Raw genomic sequence first — 21287 nt, 5'->3', positions numbered from 1 at the left:
AGCGGGTGCCAGGATGTGCAGGGTGGGGCTGGAAAACCTGCCAGCCTGTGAGACAGGGGAAGAGGGCTTGGGAGAGAGAAAAGGAAAGAAAAAATAGAACAAAACCCGACTTCGAATGGTTTGGAAACCACGTCCTCTGGGGCTGATACAATATTTCCAGGCCAACTTCTGGCAGCGGGAGCCTGAGTGAGCCTGAGTCACGCTGCAGGGGACGGCACAAAAGCCCCATTGAGCCTCCCGCTTTCCCAAATCCTCCCACTTTCTCCCCCCACTTCACTTCCCAGGGCAAACACTCCAAACACTGCTTCCAGTTTGGGCTTATTCCTTAAGTCCCTCCGGAGCCATTGAGCCACATCGTTAAAATCTCTTCATCCCTGCTCCTGCTCCTGCCAGGCTTTGGGGGTTCTCACTCCCAGCGCACATCCCCCCAGCTCTTCCCAAAAGCACCGTGACCTTTGTGGGGGGTTTCAGGCTGGCTCCCAGCTCCTTGCCCTCCCCTCCATGGCTCTGCATCTGGCCGAGCAGGAGAGCTCAGGAAATACCATCAGCTTTAGGGCTGTGCTTGAATCATCGTAAAACCACGCTGGATAAGCGATGGAGCTCTGGAGCTACTGCCAAGCCTCCCGGACCCTGCTTTATGGCCTCCAGCTATCACAGCTCCTCATGCTGCTCCACGAGGACGGGGAAGGCAGGCAGGAGCGGGCACAGGCGCTGGGCAGAGGGCTGGGGACATGGGAGGGTACAACCAGCCCTGTCCCAGACAGCTCAGAATTAGCAGGGGGCATGTTTTCATGTTTTTCCCTGACCCCAGAGTCCGTGGGCTGTAAAAAGGCTGTTTTTCCCCAAAGCTGTCAGGCAGGAGGCTGGGGAAGGCGAGCGGAGAGCAGCTGGCTGGGGAACGGGGGAGAGGAACTGAATGGATAAACACAGGAGGAGGGGTTCAAAGCAGCCAGAGGCCACCGGGGTGGGATGGGGGCGAAACAAAGCACCCCGGGCCAGGACTCTCCTCCCACACCCAAAACAAGGGTGATGACGCTTCTGATGGTCTGCAGAGCTGGGAAGGTGACCAGCCACAGCTTTTCTGGTGGTTTTGTGGGTGCTGCTTTCCAGCAATCTCTGCTGGCCAGCGCTCCTGGAAAGCGCCGGCCCCTGGGAGCCCCGCCGTGAGGGAGGGCCAGAGGGAGGGTGGGAGGCGAGAGGCAGAGCACTCATTCCCATTGCTGGCGTTGGAAAAGCACGCACAGCCCTGGCTCGGGATGTGGGAGCAGCAGTCACTGGAATCACTGGGACTGGAGATAAAAGGAAAAGTCCTCGTGCGTGCCAGGAGCTGTCACAGCAGGGATGGATCTGTGCCCGTGACACCCCATGCCATAAATCTTGAGACAGACCCCAAGCTTTCCTGGGGCAGGCACAAGGGGACTGTGGTGTGATCCCAAGGTCCCCACTGGGTTTGAATGTCCTTGCTGCAGACTAAACCCAGCTCATCTCCATCGCACTGGGATTTCTTTGCTGTGGAGACCCAGATGGGTGCTCAGCTCGGGTCTCAGGGCATGTCTGAAGGCAGCAGCCCCCCATTTGTCCCCCCAGCTCCCCCTCCTCCCAGCAAAGCCCCAGCCAAAGCCGAGGGCCACTGTGTTTGCCTTAACGTCCTCGCAGGCTGCTCATTTCCTTCCCTGGCCATAAATAAAACCACACCGTAAAACGAAGGGAATGTGGAACATAATGAAGCCTTTCTCCAAAAGCCCGTTGGATCCCTTCCTCCCGTGGCTCCTCCACCCTGTGTGGGGACAGGGGCACAGCCCAGCCCCATCTCCGGGGGGCTACAGGTCCCATTGAGCATCGGAGAGCCGGGCTGGGGACAAGGGAGCCTGAGCCCCCAGGACCACCCACGGTGCTGGTCCTGCCCACCCTGCCTGCGCTGGGAGTGGAACGGGAGCCTCATGCACACACTTCGGGGGGAACAGGAGGGGATCAAGCTGCTGAGCACCATCCCCAGGGCTGGGCAGCCACCCCCAAGCCCCTCCCATATTTGCATCCCCCAAAACCCTTCAGTTCATCCTCCTGAATCCCTCTGATGTTCCCATCGCCCCAGCCCCTCTCGTGTTGGCATTCCCTTGAGCCCCCCAGTATTTTTATCCCCTGAACCCCTCCCACGTTCACATCCCCCCAAATCTCTCCCATATTCACATCCCCCCAAATCCCTCCAGTGTTCACATCTCCCTGAGCCCCTCCCATGTTCACATCCCCCCCGAATCACTCCCATGTTCACATCCCCCCTGAATCACTCCCATGTTCACATCCCCCCTGAATCTCTCCCATGTTCACATCCCCCCGAATCCCTCCCATGTTCACATCCCCCCTGAATCTCTCCAGTGTTCACATCCCCCCTGAATCACTCCCATGTTCACATCCCCCCGAATCCCTCCAATGTTCACATCCCCCCGAATCCCTCCCATGTTCACATTCCCCCCGAATCCCTCCCATGTTCACATTCCCCCTGAATCTCTCCAGTGTTCACATCCCCCAGCCCCTCCGGCGTTTGCACAGCGGGTGGGGGTGCAGCACAATGGGGCTGGCAATGGGTGACCTCACTACCTTAAAAGTTACTTAAATAAAAAAACCCCAACCCCAAACAACTCAGAGGGCTTCAAAACCAGCTCCTGAGGCTGCGGAGAAGGAGTGCATCAGGCTGCCCTTGGGGCAGCCCAGCAGCACCCCAGCGCTGTTGGCACAGGGATGCGGGCAGGAAGGAGGGCAGCCGGAGGGCTGGGCTGCACCAGTGGCCGCACAAGCCCGGGGCTGTTCGGGCAACAAGGAGCTTTCACTCCCCGGCTGTTTTTCCACCGTCGGAAAAGCGGTGTGGCCGGGGTGGGAAGCGGCTGCGAACACAGGGAGTCTTTCAGGGGGGCGCGTGTGTCTGCACGGGGCTCTCCTGGCACCCGCTCCGCTCATTAAAGAGCTGCTTTAATGAATTCCAGTCCCCTCCCTGCAAACACAGCCGGCCACCGGCCCTGGCCCCCACCTGCCCCACCGCAGCCTGAATGGAGCCTTGTTGAGCATCCAGCCCCTCCCCGGCTCCACACCCGTATCCCCAGGCAGGGTTTGCTCCGCTGCTCCCTCCTCAGCCTCAGGGTTCTCCTGTGCCCAGAGCAATGGGAGACCCCGCAGCCCTCAGGGTTTGTACCCCAAACGCCGGTGCAGCTCCTCCTGCACACTCAAAATGCAGGGCTGGGGATGCCTCAGGCTGGGATAGGAGCCTTGGGGCAGGGCAGCATCCACCCAGCAGCTCTCATGTCCTCCCACACACCCAGGAGACGTCTCCCTGCTCCAAAAACCCTTCGTGTCCAGTGCCGGCTCTCTCTGAGCTGAGCTTCCCGAGTACTTCCCTTTCCCTGGGCCTGGAGTTGGCTCCTTCAACCTCCTACGTGCTGGGAAGGAGGTGGGAGAAGATTTTGTGCTGAGATGTCTGTTTAAACACAAAGGAGAGCCCAAAACACCCTTGCTGAGCCCCAAGCACTCGGAGAAGCCCCCTGTGCGGATGGGGATCCTCCGGCTTTTCTCCCCTAGCCAGAAAAATCTCTGTACACCAAAAAAACAGCGAGTGGAGAGGCCAACCCAGCCGTGTTTGCAGCTGGAGGAGCAGGGGGAAAAGGGCCAAAGCGTCCCGGAGCCGGCGCGTGGCCGGCGGCTGGGCCGGGTGCCCTCGCTTGTGTGCCGGCCCCTGGAGCAGCCCAGCACACCCGGGGCCTCGCTCCCAGACCCCTCCTTAGAGCTTTTGGCTCATCTCCTTGTTTTTTTCAATGCAAAAAAAAAACCAAAAAAAAAAAAAAAACCTCAAAAACCCCAAACCCAAGTGACACTGCAGTCTATAATCTGCTGGCTGGCTGCTCGGAAACTGTGACGGAGGCTCCTCTTGCCTCGTCAACGCCTTTCAATCGGCTTGGCAAGGCACCCATGGTGATTTCCTGTGGGACACAGCGAGCTGGGAATGTTAATTGTTTTTATCTGGGGTGAGTGGGACATCCGGGGTGTCCACCCCAACGCATGACCAGGACATGTTGCTCCCCGTGACAGGAGAGGAGGGACCACCTTGGGCATCTGCATCCGGGGATGAGGGGCACAACACAACACTCCTATGGTATGATTGTGGCATCCTTAGATCACTTGAAATAGGTGATTTGAGGCATGGGAAGTCATCCTTGTGGGGTGATCCCACGAGCCCACCTGAGCCTGCCCACAGATGGGGATGGGTGCCTGGGAGTCCCTGTGCTCCAAGTAATGGACCAGGATGGGGCACCCTGTCCTGTGGAGGCTCCTCCAGAGCAAAATGCATTTGAAAAAAACAACACCAACAAATTCCATGTTTTCTGTGTCTTTTCCAAAGTGGAGGGCAAGGAAGAGGGGGGATGGAGGTGAGAAGCTGCAGGTCCCTGGTGAAAGTGAAATGTGACAGGCCGAGTGGCTTCACATCCTGGCTGGGCTGATGAGGGAGGAGGAGAGTGGCCCTGAAATAAAGCAGGAATTTGAGAAGACAAACAGCAGTAATTCACATGGCTCTGCTGGCAGAGAAAAATTCCAGTGCCTCCTGGATTCAGGCAAGGGTCCTTCCTCCTCCCCAACAAACAGCACCACTCCCCTAGGCATCCGCACCTCTGGGAGATTTTTATTAGTAGTATTTTATGAGAGAAGAAAAACATTTCTGTCAGCTTTGGGAGGGCGAAGGCAGGACAAAATGTGCTGGCTGCAGGAGCTGGTGCCCCCTGGCACACTGGAAAACAAGCTGGTCTTGCTGGAGCAGCCCCAAACTCTCATCCCCAGCACCCGTGGCGATACTCTGCCCAGTCTCTGGGCGGGCATGGGAGCTGCTGGTGGGTCCAGCCCAGCCAAGCTTTCCCTCCCTGTGAGAGCAGCCACTCAGTACCCATATGCAAAACATTTTTTGAATTAGGGGAAGCCACTAAAATGCAGCAAAATCCCAGTGGGAGCTGGAGCATGGAGCATGCACAGGGAACCTCGGCGGGAGCCAGCACATAACGTACATGGATGTTCCTGGGGACCACATGTGCACGCACGTGAGCCTGTGGTTGTGCAAAGAGGGACAGGAAAAGTCCCTTTTCCACTGTGCCACGTCCCTCCTGCTCACCAAGCCCCACGACAAGGCAGTGCTGAGAGCCCCAGCACCCACCACTCTTGGCCACTGGGCAAGGCTGGTTTTGCTGGAACCATGGGAAGGAGGGAGCAGGTCAGGGAAGGACAGAGCCCTGCAGAGAACAACACAGCTCCTCTGAGTCACTGGCTGGGCTGGAGAGGACAAGGGAGCCAAAGTGCCCCATGCCAGCAGCAGGCACGAGGGCCATGGAATGAGCAGGCACCCTGACAGCCTTGCCCTGGGCTGGGCAAAGGGCTTGGTGTTACAGCAAAGGCCAGATATTTCCATCGTGCCATTTCCTCCCTGTCCAGAACGGGTGGGGTGATGGTCCTTGCAACGCCCACATCATCCTCCCAGACCACAGGGGAAAACTCAGGCACTTTTTTCTGCTGCCAGCGGCAGGAAATGATTTTTTGTGGTGTCCTGGACAGGGAGGTCTCCCCATTCCCAAAGGGCTCAGAAGAGCTTCCCCCATGCAGGGCGCTGCAAAGCTCAGCTCTGAAGAAAATGTGAAAAGCTACAACAGTGCTCCAGCTCTGTCCCTGCCATGCCAACTTGTGCCATCACCTCTACAGAAGGTCCCCTTCCAAATGCCTCAGTGGCTGTGGCTGTCTTGCAGGGTTGGATTTTCACTTGCAGGGTTGGGTTTTCACTTGCTGCACCACCCTTTGAGCAAAGCCTGCGCTGCCCATTCCTATCCTGGTCATCCCACAGAAATTTGGGCAAGAGGAAAATGCGACCAGGGAAGCAGTTGTAGAAGCAGATGTGGGTGTTTATACCCAGACCTCACTGTGCAGAAGATTGGTCTCACCCTGGCATCCAACATCCACTCCTGCCTCCTCTAAAAGAGATCAGGGGCTGGGACCCTGAGAGCCAAATTCCTATCCTTATTTGCCCATGGCACCTCAGCAAGACAGATCTCAGACCCCAAAGCTAAGCGTAGGTCGGCAGCTGGTGGATCTGATAAGTGCTCTAGTAAAGCACAGAAGGAAAACTTCACATATATAAACTCCAGCAGAGCCTGTGACTACATATGGACTGAAAATGTGCATTTGCCCCCTGTCCCTGACATATCCTCCCCAAACATTTCCAGCTTACAGGGCTGGAGTGTTTATGCTTGAGCACAGAGTTTTGCCACAGACTGAGTTGGAGCCAAGCAGGATGGGTGGCTGCATGCCCCAGCCACACACATTTAACGTGTGTGAGATGCACATGCATGTTTTGAGTCAGCTAAAAACTAAAAGCATCTAAAATTAAGCCTTGCCGCTCCCTGTACTCTTAATCCTGCTCTCTCCCGCCTCTGCCCTGTGACACAGTCTGTCATTTCATGACCACATGCCATTGAGCTGAGTCCTCCAGGGCTGATGTATACTGGGTGTTGAACACGTTCCAGCTGCATCTCCAGGCGCCCAATTTGAGCCGAGGTTTCCGTACGCTCTCACATCCACATATGGATCACTGGCACTCATGTTTATTCCTCCAGCACTGAGGAGAAACACAATTTCTTTAATCAGAAGGTGCTGAGGCCCTGGCACAGGTTGCCCAGAGAAGCTCTGGCTGCCCCATCCCTGGAAGTGTTCAAGGCCACGTTGGACAGGGCTTGGAGCAATCTGGGCAAGTGGAAAATGTCCCTGACCGTAGCAGGGGACTTGGACTAGATGAGCTTTAAGTTTCCTTCCGACCCATACCCTTCTAGGATTTCTTGAGGGAAATCAGAAAAACAGACTCCCTCAAGGGTCTTTTTAGGCTGCTGGCCTCTACCAAGCTGTCAGATGGCAACCAAGGGAAGGGCTGATGGATGGGCTTGGGAGGTTCCATAATCACAGAGCTTGCAGGAGGTGTCCTTCCCTGCCTGACCTTTCTCCCTTCTCTCCCCAGCCTCTTTCTTCGGGGACAGCTTCGTGGAGATGCCGCTGGCGGACGCCTCGCGCACGGTGCGGCTCCACCTGCAGCTGTTCACCAGCCAGGGCAATGGGCTGCTCTTCCTGGCTGCTGGCCAGCCCGACCACCTCCTGCTCCAGCTGCAAGCCGGCCGCCTGCAGGTCAGCACCCCGATCCTCTCCCTGGGCTGGGGTCTGTGTCATGGCTTCATCCAGTGAGAGGATTAAGGGGCAACTCAGCTGCCAAGGAATGCCAAGAGTACAAGAGGAGGGTGGACACAGTCTTGGAAGATTTGGTTAAATACAGAGAAACAGGCTCCATCTGGGGAAGCTGGGTGATGCTGGGGGTGGTCATAGGCACACTCTGACACTGGCATCCTGTGTGCATTGTGTGGTCCAGACACGGTGCACAGCACCCTCAGGTGTGAGGAGGTGAGACAAGAGGATCCAGGGAAAGAAGAGATCTCCCTTGTCCCAACTGGAACATGGGAAGGAATCAAGACAGAGGAATAAAATTCCCTGTTGTGTTTATGGTGTTGACATCCACCATGAAAAAAAGAGCAGGGAGCATGCAAGGCACACATCCTGCCTCTCCTGCAGCCTGGGCCGGGCTACCAACCACATTAAACCAAAGCAGAAGAGCAAGCGAGCCACTGGCCAGAGGTGTCCCTAATGCAGACCATGTGTCTCACCAGCTAACCCTCTATTTAGGCAGGCTCCAGGCTGCTGCCCACGAGGAGCAAAGCCTGCTATTTCCCCTGCCAGTTCCCGGGGAAAGGGCTGGAAGCAGCCCAGGTTGCAAGGATGAAGGGCAGTGGACAAGATAGAGAGGGGGAGGAGGAGGAGCCAACATCTGGCAGGACTGCTCTGGGAGGGGAAAGGAAAAGCCCAACTGTGGGACTGGAGATGGAGGACCCCAGCCCTGAGACTGGAGTTTGCTGAGAATGTGTGAAAAAGGAGAGAAATTCAGAGAGCAGGATTAACAGGGCAGGCCCATGGGGAGCATGAAGGAGGAGCACATCCAGAGGTGGAGGAGTGAACTGAGGGACCAAAACCCTTGCGAGCACCTGGGTGTGGGTCCGTGCTTCAGCATGGAAGGTGGAGAGCTCTCACTTGAGCTGAGGGTTTTGTGTCTTTCCCTGCAGGCCAGGCTGCAGCTGGGCTCAGAGGAGGTGACCTTGCAGTCCCCAGCAGGGCTGCAGCTCAATAACCTGGCAGTGCACGACGTGGAGCTGCTGGTGGAAGATGGCAGGATGACACTGACCATCGATGGCCTCTTCAACAGCTCTGCAGACATCGCAGGGCCAGCGAGGGAGCTGGACATCCAGCACGGCCTCTATGCCGGCGGGACGGGCAGCCTGGACCTGCCGTACCTTGCCCAGGCCAGCCCTCCCTTCAGGGGCTGTCTTCACTTGGTGACATTCAACGGCCTGGATGTCCTCTCCCATCTGTCTGCTGATGGGAGCTCCAAGACCTTCTACCACGTCCAGGAAGGGTGCAGCACACAGTTCTCTGCAGAGCCTGAGGACCCGTTCGGGTTCCCGGGGCCACACTCCTACATTGCTTTTCCCACGTGGGACGCGAGGCAGGAAGCGACCATCGAGTTTGTGATAACGACGAGCATCACCCAGGCACCCCTCATCTACCACGCAGGGCTGGAGAATGACTTCTTCTACCTGGAGATCTCCAACGGGCGCCTGCGAGGCTTTGTGGAGAAGGGGAACGGCGTCATCGTCCTGCACAACAACGTCTTCATCAGCGACGAGCAGCAGCACTACGTCAAGGTCCACACGGGCGTCCACAAGTTTGAGATACTGATAGATTACTATGCCTCATCCACATCCAACCGGGGCATCAACAACTACCTGGACCTTCAGGGCAACCTCTTCATTGGAGGTATGGATGAAAAAGCTTTGCAAAGGCTGAGGGAGCACCATCTTTCTTTCATCTCCTTGTGGACCATGACCAACCACTCGTTTGTTGGCTGCTTGGAGGACCTCCGGATAAACATGCAGAGGAGGAGCCTGCAGGATGCCGTGATCACAAAGGACATCACAGCAGGCTGTGGGAAGCAGGACCACTACTGGGACTATGAGGAGGCGTATGAGCAGGATGAGGCATCCACCTCCCCACCTCCAAATGGCTTTTCAGGAGCACCAGGCCTGGTGGTGGAACCGTGCCAGCCCGACAGCAGCTTCCCACCCGCCTTTGCCAACATCAGCAGGCTGCTGCACGTCAGCCCCCTCATCGTCTCTGAAGGGGGCATGGCCTACCTGGAGTGGAAACACGCCCAGCCAACGGTAGACTTGAGCATGGCCAACATCCGTCAGTCTCAAATCCTCTTCAGCATCACCAGTGACCCCAGGCACGGTCAGCTGGAGCTGGACATTCCCGGGTCCAGGAGCAGAAGGAAGTTCACCTTGCTGGACATTGTGAATCGGAAAGTCAGGTATATCCACGATGGCTCCGAGGGGCCCATGGACCAGCTGATGCTGGAGGTGACAGTGACCACCCAGCAAGGGGTCCCGGAGTGCCTGCGGCAGGGACAGGTGTACCTGCTGCCCGTCATGATCAACCCTGTCAACGATGCCCCACAGGTGATCTTTCCCCGTGGGAACCACATGACAATCCTGAAGCACACACGGAAACACCTGACCACCGACATCCTGCAGGTCCTGGATGATGACTCGTCCTGCGATGACCTCGAATTCCAGCTGCATGGTCAGCAAGTGGAGGAGGGTTATGTGGAGCTGGACTTCCACCCTGGAGTGCCCATTGAAGAGTTCTCCTGCAGGGACCTGGAAGCTGGCAGCGTAGTCTATGTGCACCAGGGTGGGACAAACTTACAGCTCACCTTGCAGGTGAGTGACGGCACCGTCCCAAGCCCGATTGCCACCCTGAGGATCCTGGCCATCGATCCTGACATCCGCCTGCTCAATAACACCGGCCTCTCCCTCTCCCAAGGAGGGGCCGCACGCATCACCACAGCCAACCTGTCGGTGGAGACCAACGCTGTGGAACAACGGGTCTCCATCCTGTACATCCTCACGGAGCCTCTGAAGTACGGTGAGGTCCAGAAGCAAGGGAGCATGGGAGGGGAATGGAAAAAAGTCGAGTCCTTCCACCAACAGGACCTGGAGCAAGGGCGCATCCAGTATTTTAGCACAGATCCAGAGCACCGTCTGGAAGACAGCGTGGAGGAGGTGAGATTCAAAGTCCAGGTGGGGCAGAAGCTCTTGCCGAACAACACCTTCCTTATAAGAATTAAAAGAGCTACCATTAAGATGAGGACCATGGCTCCCCTCCAGATGAAGAATAAGCGGCACAGAAATATCACCGGCAAGGAGCTGGAGGCAATGTTGGAAGATCCAAACTCTGCCCCGGTTCCCTTCCGCTACATGATCATCCAAGCTCCCAAAAAGGGAAACCTGGAACTGCATGGCAACAGGCTGACTGAAGGCTTTGGATTTACTGAGGAGGACCTGCAGGGAAACCACCTGAGCTACAGTGTGACCATCAGGAACTCCCAGCAAGCTGAGGACTTCTTCCAGTTCCGCGTCCACGCCGGTGAGCAGCACTCACCTGTCTACACCTACAGAATCAGCATTGGTGGGGACCCTGATGCACCAACTTTGACCAATGTGCTCCTGACCGTGCCGGAAGGTGGACAGGCCGTCATCTCCAAGGATCACTTGTTTGTGCAGAGCGTGAACAGCATGGACTACGTCTATGAGGTGATTGAGGGGCCAGCACACGGGAGGCTGGCCTGGGCTGCGTCCCACAGCTGGACCTCCAGGGAGGAGATCACGGAGTTCACCAATGATGACATCCTGCAGCGCCGGCTGCTGTACCAGCATGATGACTCCGAGACGCTGGAGGATGACATCCCCTTCGTAGCCATCAGGCAGGGCGAGGGCAGCGCTGAGTCTGAGGCCGAGGAGGTGAGGGGCGTTTTCAGGGTCTCCATCCAACCCGTCAATGACCACAGCCCTGTCCGGGCAGTGAACAGAGTCTTCAGCGTGGTGCGCAACGGGCAGCACCTGCTGACCACCGATGACATCGCCTTCACTGACAAGGACTCCGGCTTCTCGGACGCGCAGCTGGTGCTGACCAGGAAGGACATCTTGTTTGGCAGCATCGTGTCTGTCGATGACAGGAGCCACCAGGTCTATCGATTCACACAGGATGACCTGAGGAAGAAGAAGATTCTCTTTGTCCATTCTGGGGCTGACCGGGGCTGGATCCAGCTACAGGTCTCGGATGGCCTCCACCAAACCACAGCTCTCCTGGAAGTGCAGGCATCAGACCCCTACATCAGAATAGTCAACAACACCGGTCTGGTCATCCACCAGGGCACACGAGGGAGCATTGACTCCTCTGTCCTCAGCCTGGAGACCAACATGGACATCAGGTCAGATGAAGAGATACGGTTCCTGATAACCACCCCCCCGAGGTGGGGGACCGTGCTGAGAGGGGAGCAGCCGGTCATGGCCTTCTCCCAGAGGGACCTGCTGGCAGGAGAGATCTCCTACCACCACAACGGGAGCAGGAACACCCGGGATGAGCTCCAGTTCACTGTAGAAGCAAATGAGGTGGCAGTGGAGGACACACTGGCCATCAGCGTGTTCTTGGATACTCATCCCAGCCCCCTGAGCATAGTCAACCACAGGGAGATCTATGTTTTCCAGGGGGAAGCGGCTGGGATCAAGGAGGAGGACTTACTGGTGAGTATCCCCTTCTCTAGTCATTCTCCATGCCTGCATTACTTCCTTGGCCACCAAACCAGGATAGCCACCCACGGGACTCCATTTTACTCCCAACTGCTCAGAGCCAAGGCCTTGTGTTCTTGTCAGTCTTTGCCCAGGGGCAGAGAGGGCTTCAGGCATGGCCTCAGTAAGGTGGTTCTTGCAGTTCATCCCACAGCAACGCTTTGAGGGATTGATTGCACAGCAGGTGGGCTGTGGGACAGCCCAGCCTCAGTTACCAGCCCTCCCACTCATGCCTCGTCTCCCCCCCACTCGCAGGTGACCCACGAAGAGATCCCTTCCCAAGACATAGTCTACCTGGTGAGCAGCCCCCCAGCCTCTGGCTTCCTGGCAATGCTTCAGCACAGCCAGGATGTGAACGAGCAGCCCAGCCTGGACCCCATCCAGTCCTTCACCCAGGAGGACATCAACAGTGGCAGAGTCCTCTACCTCCACTCCAAGCCCAGTGAGGAGCGTGACCGGTTTGTCGTGGACATCACAGCCCGCAGTGCAGACCCTCTGGAGGGGGTGGTGGTCAGCCTGGTTGTGCTCCCCATCACCGTCCCCTTGGATGTCCACAACATCACGGTGCCAGGAGGTGGCTCTGCCACCATCTCCTCGAGCATCCTCCGCATTCCCAACGCCTACTACCCAGCTTTTGGCGTGGAGTTCAGGGTGCTCGAGCCCCCCCGCTTTGGAAGCCTCCTGAGCAGCCAGCGGCCCGAGCAGGGCGGGCTGCACAGCTTCACCTGGAGCGAGGTAAAGCACCCACCAGGCTGCTTTCCCGAGGGTTTGAGGAGAGCCCAGGGTGGTCTCCAGCCCCCAGCCACACTGGGAAGTTGGGGAGAGCTGCAGGAGTCTTCTCCCCATCAGAAGGGACGGAGGCGTTTGGGGTGATGGGTTTGCTGTGCAGCCCCTGGGGATACGGGGCAGGGATGCAGGCAGAGCATCCATGCTGGGTTCCAGGTCTGCTTCCCACAGAGATCCTGCAGGGTTCTAACTAACCCTGAGCTGGCGGTGGGTTGCCATCATCCTCCCAGGGTGGTTCAGGGTCCCCTCCCCAGAGGGGCTGGTGTCCTGTGTTCTCCATGGAGGATCACCTGGCCCTTGCCCCGCAGGTGGAGAACCAGCAGATCCAGTACCGGCAGGACGGTCCCCGATCCCTCACGGACAGTTTTACCATCCTGGCCAACGCCTCCGAGGTATCCCGACAGAGCCATCCCCGGACTCTCTTCATCACCATCCTGCCCCGCAGCACCAAGGGGCCGCGGCTGAAGGTCAACGCCGGTTTGCAGGTAAGGCTGGGGGGACGCCACGGGCAGGGGCGGCCAGCCCAGCCTGGGGACCACCTGCACTGGCGGTCACACTCCTCGGTGAGCTGGGGCTCGGCTGCCGCCCAGAGGCGGGCCATGGGGAATGGCGAAAGGAGGAGCGTTTTCCCGACGGGGCGAGGCTCTGGAGGAGGCGGAGAAGGAGCCGTGCTCGGCCCCGGGTCCGCCCCGCCCCGCCGCTGATGCGGGGAGCGGCCGCGAGGTGGGAGCATCGCCCCGCGGTGCCGAGCGCTGCCACGGCGGCAGCGGCGCCTCCGCGGCCCCTGCTCCGGGGCGATCCCCGGCAGCTCCGACAGCAGCCTTGCCCACCTTTCACCAACACAGGCTGGAATTACTCGGTGATCTGGGCAGCTTTCACACCTCGCTTTACGTCCATCCCAGAAAGCGGCAGAAGGGAAGAGGTCTCACCTGCTGGTGAACTCCCACCTTCTGCTTCCAGCACCTCTCTGTCCCATTCGGGGTCACTAATGCAAAATTCCAGCAAATTAGAAGTTCGTAAAAACCATGGAAGCACAATCATCCCCCTCCCACCCCCACCCCACACCTACTTTCACTATCCCGGGATTTCCCAGCCTAGCAGCTGGAAAGCAATCTACTCCATGAGATCATCACACAACTGCCTTGGGAAGGGTTCTGGGAGCCTGGATTCTGGAGAAGATACCCAAGGGGAAGGTGCTGCCCTGCCTAGCCCCATAAACAGCCATTTTGAAGGATACCAGTAAAGTTTGGGAGGTACCCCCCAAGCCCTAGCTCTGTGCCTGCCCCAGTTTTCCCCCTCCAGCCCAGGAAGCTTCCCACCAAATCCCTTTTGTAAACCTGTCTCACCTGAGCCAAAATTTAGGGAGAAGTTGACCCCTCAGCTGCTGGGCCCGTGCCAGCCCCTTTTCTGCACTCCAGACATCCAGTGTAATCAAGGCCTTCCCTCCCCCCCCCCCCCAACCATCATAAGAATAAGGGTGAAAAGACAGAAAAACCTCCTAAAAATAAACTCTGAGGCAGCAATTTGTCTGCCTTTCCATGGGAATCCCTTTGCACCCTGGGAAGAGTAGCCACAGCTGCCCAGTGGAGCTGTGAAAAGCTTCCTTCCCCCAACAGGAACGATGGGAGAGGCACAGCCCTGCTGTGTTTGTGCTCTGGTGAGGGATGACTTCAGTGTTTAAAGGTCAGGCCAGGCCCCAGAGAGGGATTGCACAAAGGTTTCCAGGGATGCCGAGTCCTCGCAGGGCTGGGAGACAACAGGCTGGGTCTAGACCCCAAAGTGGAGCCCCTTGGGAAGGAGCAGCAGTTTTTGGGCTGGATCTGAAGGAAGGATGGCTGGATGCCACCAAGGGAGAGGCTTCCAGCACTGCACGGCCACGCTCCCGGCACTGCTCCGCCGCCTCCCCGTGCGCTCTCCCCGAGAGCAGAGGCGACACGGAGGCTGAGCAAACACAATGAGCCGAGGAGCTCCGCAAGAGCCAGGCGGAAAGCTTTAATAATTCAGGGAGGACGAGGAGCGTGGAGAAATGGGTCAGCTCCCGCGGCGCGGGCTCTGGGCGGGGAGCAGAGCTGCTCCAGCCACTCTGGCTGTCCCTTCCCAATGGACAGCGATGCCCTGGGGCTGCCAGTCCCCCCTGCTTTGCCCACAGGGAGGGTTTTTTTTTTGGCTCCAAGCCCCCAGTGTGATTGTAATTCTGACTGCTGTGGATGCTGGGGAGAGGAAGCAGCCCAAAAACCTCAGTGCATGCACAGTGAAGCTCCTGTCCCGGCTGCGTGTCCAGCAGCACTTCCCCCACCCTGCCTCTCCAAATCTGTGTTTTCCAGCCTGCTTCTGCCATCCCGTGGGGACTGCTGAGGGATTTCATTTCTCTGTCGGCACCCACACCCACTCAAGCAATGTTTTGGGTTAGGCCAGCTGAAAACAGCAGAAAAGAGCTCATCCAGCAGAGCACCTCCTCCAGCGCCTGCCTGGGTGTTGTCTTGCAGATTTCCAAGCTGCAGATTTCCAAGATCCCAGCCTCATGATGCTGTGGGATGCTGCACATCCCACCCCTCCACCCCACGTGAGCCATTGCACGGCTCCATCCATGCACCCCATGATTTCCAGGCATCCTGAGGGCAAAGGGCAGCTCTGGGCTGTGTGGGCAGGACCTGTTTGGCAGCACAAGATTCATCCCTGTGGTCTGCCAAGACAGAGATGTGGCACAGGATCACGAGCAGGGAAAATTGTTGCCTCCAGCTGGTGATGGGAGATGCTGGTGCTTTGGGGTGGCAATGTTCCCACGCGAGGGTCGGCACCACTGGACGGGAGGAAGTGGTCCTGGGAAGTTCCTCAGTGGCTCTGAACTCGGCCACATATTTGTCATTCCTGGAGGGTTTGCTGGGACAGCAGGCCTTGCTGCACAGCCTTGTGAGGGGGTGGTGAGACGGGAACTGGGACGGGAGTGAGGAGAAACACCCAGCCAGGGAGAGACAGGGCTGCTTGTGGTCACTGTGTGCTTGTGCACCCCACCAAAACCCCTTCCCTGCAAAGCAAGGTCTCAAAGGCACAGCCCTGCCCCGGGGCACCGTGCCCTCTTCCACTTCCAGGAACTGGGGAAACTGAGGCACGCTTGCCCTCCAGCAGAGGCACAGACCCAGCTGTGTGGCACGTGCTGGCAAACACGGCAGCGGTGACGCAGGGCTGGGAAGAGGCCAGAGGATGGAGGCGTCAGCCGGGGCGCAGACAAGGCACCCTTGTTGGGCTGGGATGTGCTCTGGCACCCAGCAGAGCAGTCTGAGCTGGGATGGGAAAAAGGGGAGAGGTGCCAGGGGTATGGCAGGGGGATTACAGCCTCTCCCTGTCCCCCAGCTGCGGGAAGGTGCCACGGCTGTTCTCAGCCCCCACATCCTGAGTGCTGAGGATGAAGACTCCCCAGCAGAAGAGGTGACCTATTCCATCCAGCCCCCGGCCAACGGGAAGGTTGTGCTGAGGTCAGCGCCCGGAGCTGAGGTCCAGAGGTTCACCCAGGCCCAGATAGACAACGGCCTCATCCTCTTCGTGCACCAAGGTAGGGCAGGACTGAGGTGCCCCAGGCCCCCTGCACCACCCCAGGGGCCCCAGGGTGATGGGGACACCGTGCCACCACAGGGGGTGCCAACCCCAAAACCCTGACAGGTTAATGGGGAGCTGCATCTCCTCTGGCCCCCACAAGTGCCCAGGTCTGTGCTTTCCACAGGACCCCTGGATGGTGGCTTCGCCTTCGATCTGTGGGATGGTGAGAACCTGTCTCCTGGGCACTTCTTCCTCATCAGGGCCCAGAGAGAGCCCGTTGTCAGCCTGGCCAGGAAGCAGAGCCTCACTGTCTGCCCAGGTGGGTACCAGCATGTTCTCCATCCTCCCAGTTCAAATGGGAGTTCGAAAAGTTCCTATCCTTGCCCAAGCACTGCTGAGATGCCCCTGGCAGAGGTTGCAGGTGGTTGGCAAGGTGACTGGTTGAGATCCATACTGGATGTGTTCTCCAGGTGCCCTGCAGCCCATCACCAGCCAGAACCTGCAGGCAGTGAGCAACAGCCCCACCAGCTCCACCACTCTGTACTACAGCATCGAGCAAGCCCCACGCCTGGGCAGGCTGACCACCTCACACGGGGAAGAAATCAGGAACTTCACCCAAGCCCAGGTGAGATTGCAATTCCTCCAGCCTCTCAGAACCCCAAAGACAGCCCTTCATCACCCTCCACCACAGCATGGGGGTTCCAGTCTGAGCCCACTGTCACCACAGGCACCTGATCCCAGGCAGGAGGCAACGCAAGGCTCCAGCCGTGCCGTGACTTTCCCAGCTCTGCCAACAGCTGCTAAGAGGGATTAGGAGCTGCTGCCCCAGCCTTGGATTTAGCACTGGGGGAGGCTGAGCGAGCTATAATCCCTTTTTCCTGAGCCATGTCGCTGCTGCAGCACCAGCCAGCCTGGCTGCTGTGGAAGGGAAGAGCCAAGCATGATTTTTTCACCTCTGCTCTGAAAAAAAACCGTCTCCCATGGGGTCAAATTTTGCAGGGCCCAGCAAGGGTCTTATTTTATTCCATCACTCAAAGACACATAGGTTTACCCTCCCTGGATGCTCCTCTGTGCTATGCTCACTCTCAGAAGCTGCTGAGCAACCTCAACCCTTCCTCTGAGCCTCAGTTTCCCTAATTGCTGAGAGAAACATCATAGAGTCACAGAATTATTTGGGTTGGAAGGGAGATTAAAGGTCACCTTGTTCCCTCCCCATGGACAGTTCCACTTCCACTAGACCAGGCTGCTTCAAGCCCTGTCCAACCTGGCCTTGAACATTCCAGGGATGGGGTAGACATATCTTCACATCCTGGTAAAGAAACACCATGAGCTCTCCATGGTCACTGCCATGCCATGGCTACTGAAAATCCCCATTTCTTACCTAATTAGAGCTTGGTTGCTTCACCCCAGAGTCAAGATTGGAGCAGTCAAGGATTTATTTTTTTTTTCATTGTCAGGTGGACAGCAAGCAGATTTTCTACGAGCATGAGATGCCAGGCAAGCCCTTCTGGCTGGTCCAAGATGCCATCCGCTTTCGTGTGGTCACTCCCACAACCATCTCAGATTCGTTCATCCTCCTTGTCCTGATCTCCTTTGAGGAAAATTGTCCCCAGCGCTTGACTCGGCTTTGGAAGAACGCAGGTAAGGGTGGGATGGAGAAGCATGGGACAAACCAGCTCTTCAGGAAGGCTTGCTTATCTGAAGAAGATACCACTATGTTGTTTTCCATGGCTGATATATTACATCAGACATCTAAAACTGCATCCAATTCCTTCTTCTGTCATTGCATCAAACCCTCACCAACTTTCATTTGTTAATTCTCATCCCTTTTCTCGCCAGGTCTGCAGCTCACAAGGGCTCAGCAGGCTGAGATTGACACCTCAGTGTTGGATGCCTCCAACCTCCTGAGCCAAATCCTGGTCCCTGAGAGGGCTGGATACGATGTTGTCTTCCTGGTGACAGAGCCACCAGCTCATGGACAGCTCTTGGTGGCCGGTGTGCCTCTGGAGCAGTCACGGCCATTTTTCCTGCAGTCAGACCTGGCAGCGAGGCGTTTGGTGTACACCCATGGTGGGGACAGCATCTCCAAAGACCATTTCAGTTTCAAGGCTTGGCTCCAGCCCCGGGAACAGCAGTCTGTCCGTCCTCCACAGGACGGGGTGGTCATCTCTGAAGCATTCAACATAACAGTGACCAGCAGCACCACGTCACCACGGGTGGTGAAGCGGCAAGAAGTGCTGCAGGTCCCACCAGGCTCCGTGGTCACCTTGTCACAGGAGTACCTGGACGTGGCAGACCCGCTGGTGTCCCCACAGGAGATGGTGTACAGTGTCCTCCAGAGACCCCTCGCTGGCCACGTGGCCAGCACGCACAACCCACGGGAGCCCATCAGCCGCTTCACCCAAGCCGACGTCAATGCTGGCCGCGTGGTGTTTGTTGCCACTGGGAGCCGTGCCCCAGGCTCCTTAGCCCTGAGGCTCTCCAGTGGCCACCACCCACCCATCCAGACCTCGCTGGAGATCGAGGTGCTGCCTGCCCTGAGCACCACTGCCAGCCCAGCACTGCTGGAGGTGCCCCAAGACCTGAACAGGGCCCCCGTGTCCCACCATCACCTGCTGGGTGCCGCACCACGAGGGGCGGGTAACGTCCAGTACAGGATCACCAGGGACCCCAGATTTGGACAGGTGCAAGTCAACCAAAAGCCATCACGGGGCTTCTCACAGAAGCAGCTGGACCGCAGGGAGGTGACATTCACCTTCAGTGACCTCAGGTCGCCTGAGGATGACTTCCAGTTCGTTGCCATTTCACGGGCAGGAAACAGGACCGGGGTGGTGAACGTGACTGTCCGTGCTGCAGTGAAGACCCAAGTGGGCAGCCTGTGGCCCCGAGGCACCACAGCCCTCCTGGACACCAGTGTCCTCGATGCCAGCGGGCTGGCCAACCACACCAACAGCGTCCCAGTCTTCAGGGTCCGCAGGGCACCCCATGCCAGCCGTCTTGTGAGGGTATCCAGGGATCCAGGACAGCCCACCTCCCCGATCGACACCTTCAGCCAGAGCGAGCTGGAGCAAGGGCTGGTGGGGCTGGAGGTGCTGGATGCTGGGGACACCCAACAAGCCCTGCAGAGGGACAGCTTTGTCTTCGAGCTGGTGGCTGCTGGTGTGCCCCCGGCGCTGGCGTCCCTGGAGTACGGCATTGAGCCCTACAATGCCTCCAAATCCTACGGTGTCACCCTGCTCACGGTCCCGATGGCACCCTCACCCCCAGTGCCCCACGGCACGGCACGGAGCAGCCCCAATGCCAGCGAGCTGGGCGTGCCCCCCACTCCCTGGCTGGCCCCCGGTGCCACCGCTAGCCCCAGCCCCGGGGCGGGGGGCACCTTCCTCAGCTTCATTGAGGCCAACATGTTCAGCATCATCATCCCCATCTGCCTCATCTTCCTCCTGCTGGCCCTCATCTTGCCCCTGCTCTTCTACCTGCACAAGCGCAACAAGACAGGCAAGCACCACGTCCAGGGCACCCCCGCCTCCAAGGCCAAGAACGGGGCCGTGCCGGACCACGAGACCTTCCGGAGGACAGACCCCAGCCAAAGCATCCCCCTAACGACTGTCACCAGCCTGGAGGGCAAGGGCACAGGTCCCCCACCCCCGGGCACGGGCTCTGGGGCACCTCCAGACCCCGAGCTCCTCCAGTACTGCCGGACTTCCAACCCCCCGCTGAAAAACAACCAGTACTGGGTGTGAAGGGCTCGGGGTGCGGTGCCACGAGACCACCTGGGGCATCCAGCCCCTCCTGCAGCACCACCAGCCACCTCCTCCCAGCTCTCCTCCTCCTCCTCCCTGGGAGCTGGCATCCCACAGATGGCAGGAGGGACCTGGGGATGCAGGGGCTGCTGCTCCAGCCCACCTTGCAGCCCCACATCTCCTTTGGGCAGGGGAGGGGGACACTGCATAAGCAATTGGGGACAGGCAAAATTCCTGAGCATCGCTGGGAATCGCTGACTTTGGGTGCTCGTTTGGGCCACTCGATGGAGGCCACAGTGCTGGGGGGGCACCTGATGACACTGGTCCCCACAGAGCCACCCAGGCTGGTCCAGTGGTGGCTCCTCTGAAAGCAGCACAGTCGCCACAGGGGTGCTTTTCACAGCTCTTGGTAAGAGAGGGAGGATGAGGAGCAGCTTGTGTTGAGTCAGGCTGAGGATGAAGCTGCCCAAATTCCCCAGGGCTAGGCGGGCTGAGACACTGGAGCAGAGGCTTGGAAAATATTCTGTGGCCAATGCCAGGGGAATTTAGGAGTCCCCACCCACTTGGAAAAATATCCGCCTCGCTCTTCCTCTACTTGCCGTGTGCTGCATGAAGCCAATTGCACCGAGCCCTGGGGTGTTGCACAACAGGTAGGATGCCCTTGGCAGGGAGGGAGGGATGGCTGGAGCTCACCTGGGCAGTGTGAAACCGGAGAGGAGAGCAGAAAAGCAGAGCCAGCACGGTTTTCCACTGTATACTCCAGTATGGCAGAAGTAAACAGAATAAAGTGCCTTTTCTGAGGTGCATCACTTTTTTCCTAAGCTGTCTCCCTTGCTAGGCCTGTTTTAAGCTGCTGAGCAACATTTGGAGGTAATGGACCATATTCTGGGCTCTTGCTCAAATTTTCCCCAGCTTGGAGTCCTGAAAACTTAAATAGAAACTGTCTGAGGGAGGGCAGAGGAAAAACTGAGCACTGAGCTCAGGATGGGACCCAACAATAATAATACCCTGCACTGCTCCAGCTGGGAATCTCATCACAGGGCACATCCTGCTCACACATGTCTGATGGGAAGCTGACATGAGCCCCCAGGGACCAAAGGGGACCACTTGCACCCCTCTCACCCAAGATAAAATCCACCACATGATCCCTCCCTAAACGACGACCCTGTGTGGTCCCACTCTAAGGCTGCAGCAGAGCTGGGATGTTGGCCTGGATCATGCCAGCAGCTTTCCTGGCTGGGTTTATGGTGCCAAACCTTTGCTGAGCAGTAAATCACACCTGCCCTGCTTTAGCTGGTGCTGGCACATCTCATGGGCACCCAAAGCCATCAGGGTGCAGAGAGGCACCCCATGTCCCCACGGCCCACAGGACAGGGCACGGTGGAAACCTGGCACCTCTGAGCCGGTTTGGCCCAAGGGGGAGGCT

At 58.0% G+C, this 21287-nt stretch overlaps 1 protein-coding gene across 1 annotated transcript; it reads left to right on the top strand.

Annotated features, from left to right (window-relative positions):
* The first annotated feature begins 7026 nt into the window (after positions 1-7026).
* CSPG4 (chondroitin sulfate proteoglycan 4) lies at positions 7027-20667 on the top strand. The gene is made up of 9 exons (XM_014879100.2): positions 7027-7191; positions 8175-11753; positions 12054-12533; positions 12893-13069; positions 15936-16134; positions 16303-16437; positions 16589-16743; positions 17576-17759; positions 17958-20667. The coding sequence occupies exons 1-9, from the start codon at positions 7057-7059 to the stop codon at positions 19859-19861; spliced, it is 6948 nt and encodes a 2315-aa protein (XP_014734586.2). The 5' UTR covers positions 7027-7056; the 3' UTR covers positions 19862-20667.
* The last annotated feature ends 620 nt before the right edge of the window (positions 20668-21287 follow it).

This window comes from Sturnus vulgaris, chromosome 13 (genome assembly GCF_052056855.1).
Source record: "Sturnus vulgaris isolate bStuVul1 chromosome 13, bStuVul1.hap1, whole genome shotgun sequence".
Classification (NCBI taxonomy): domain Eukaryota; kingdom Metazoa; phylum Chordata; class Aves; order Passeriformes; family Sturnidae; genus Sturnus; species Sturnus vulgaris.
Note: the sequence above shows the minus strand (reverse complement) of the source record. Positions and strands in the feature narration are given on the sequence as shown.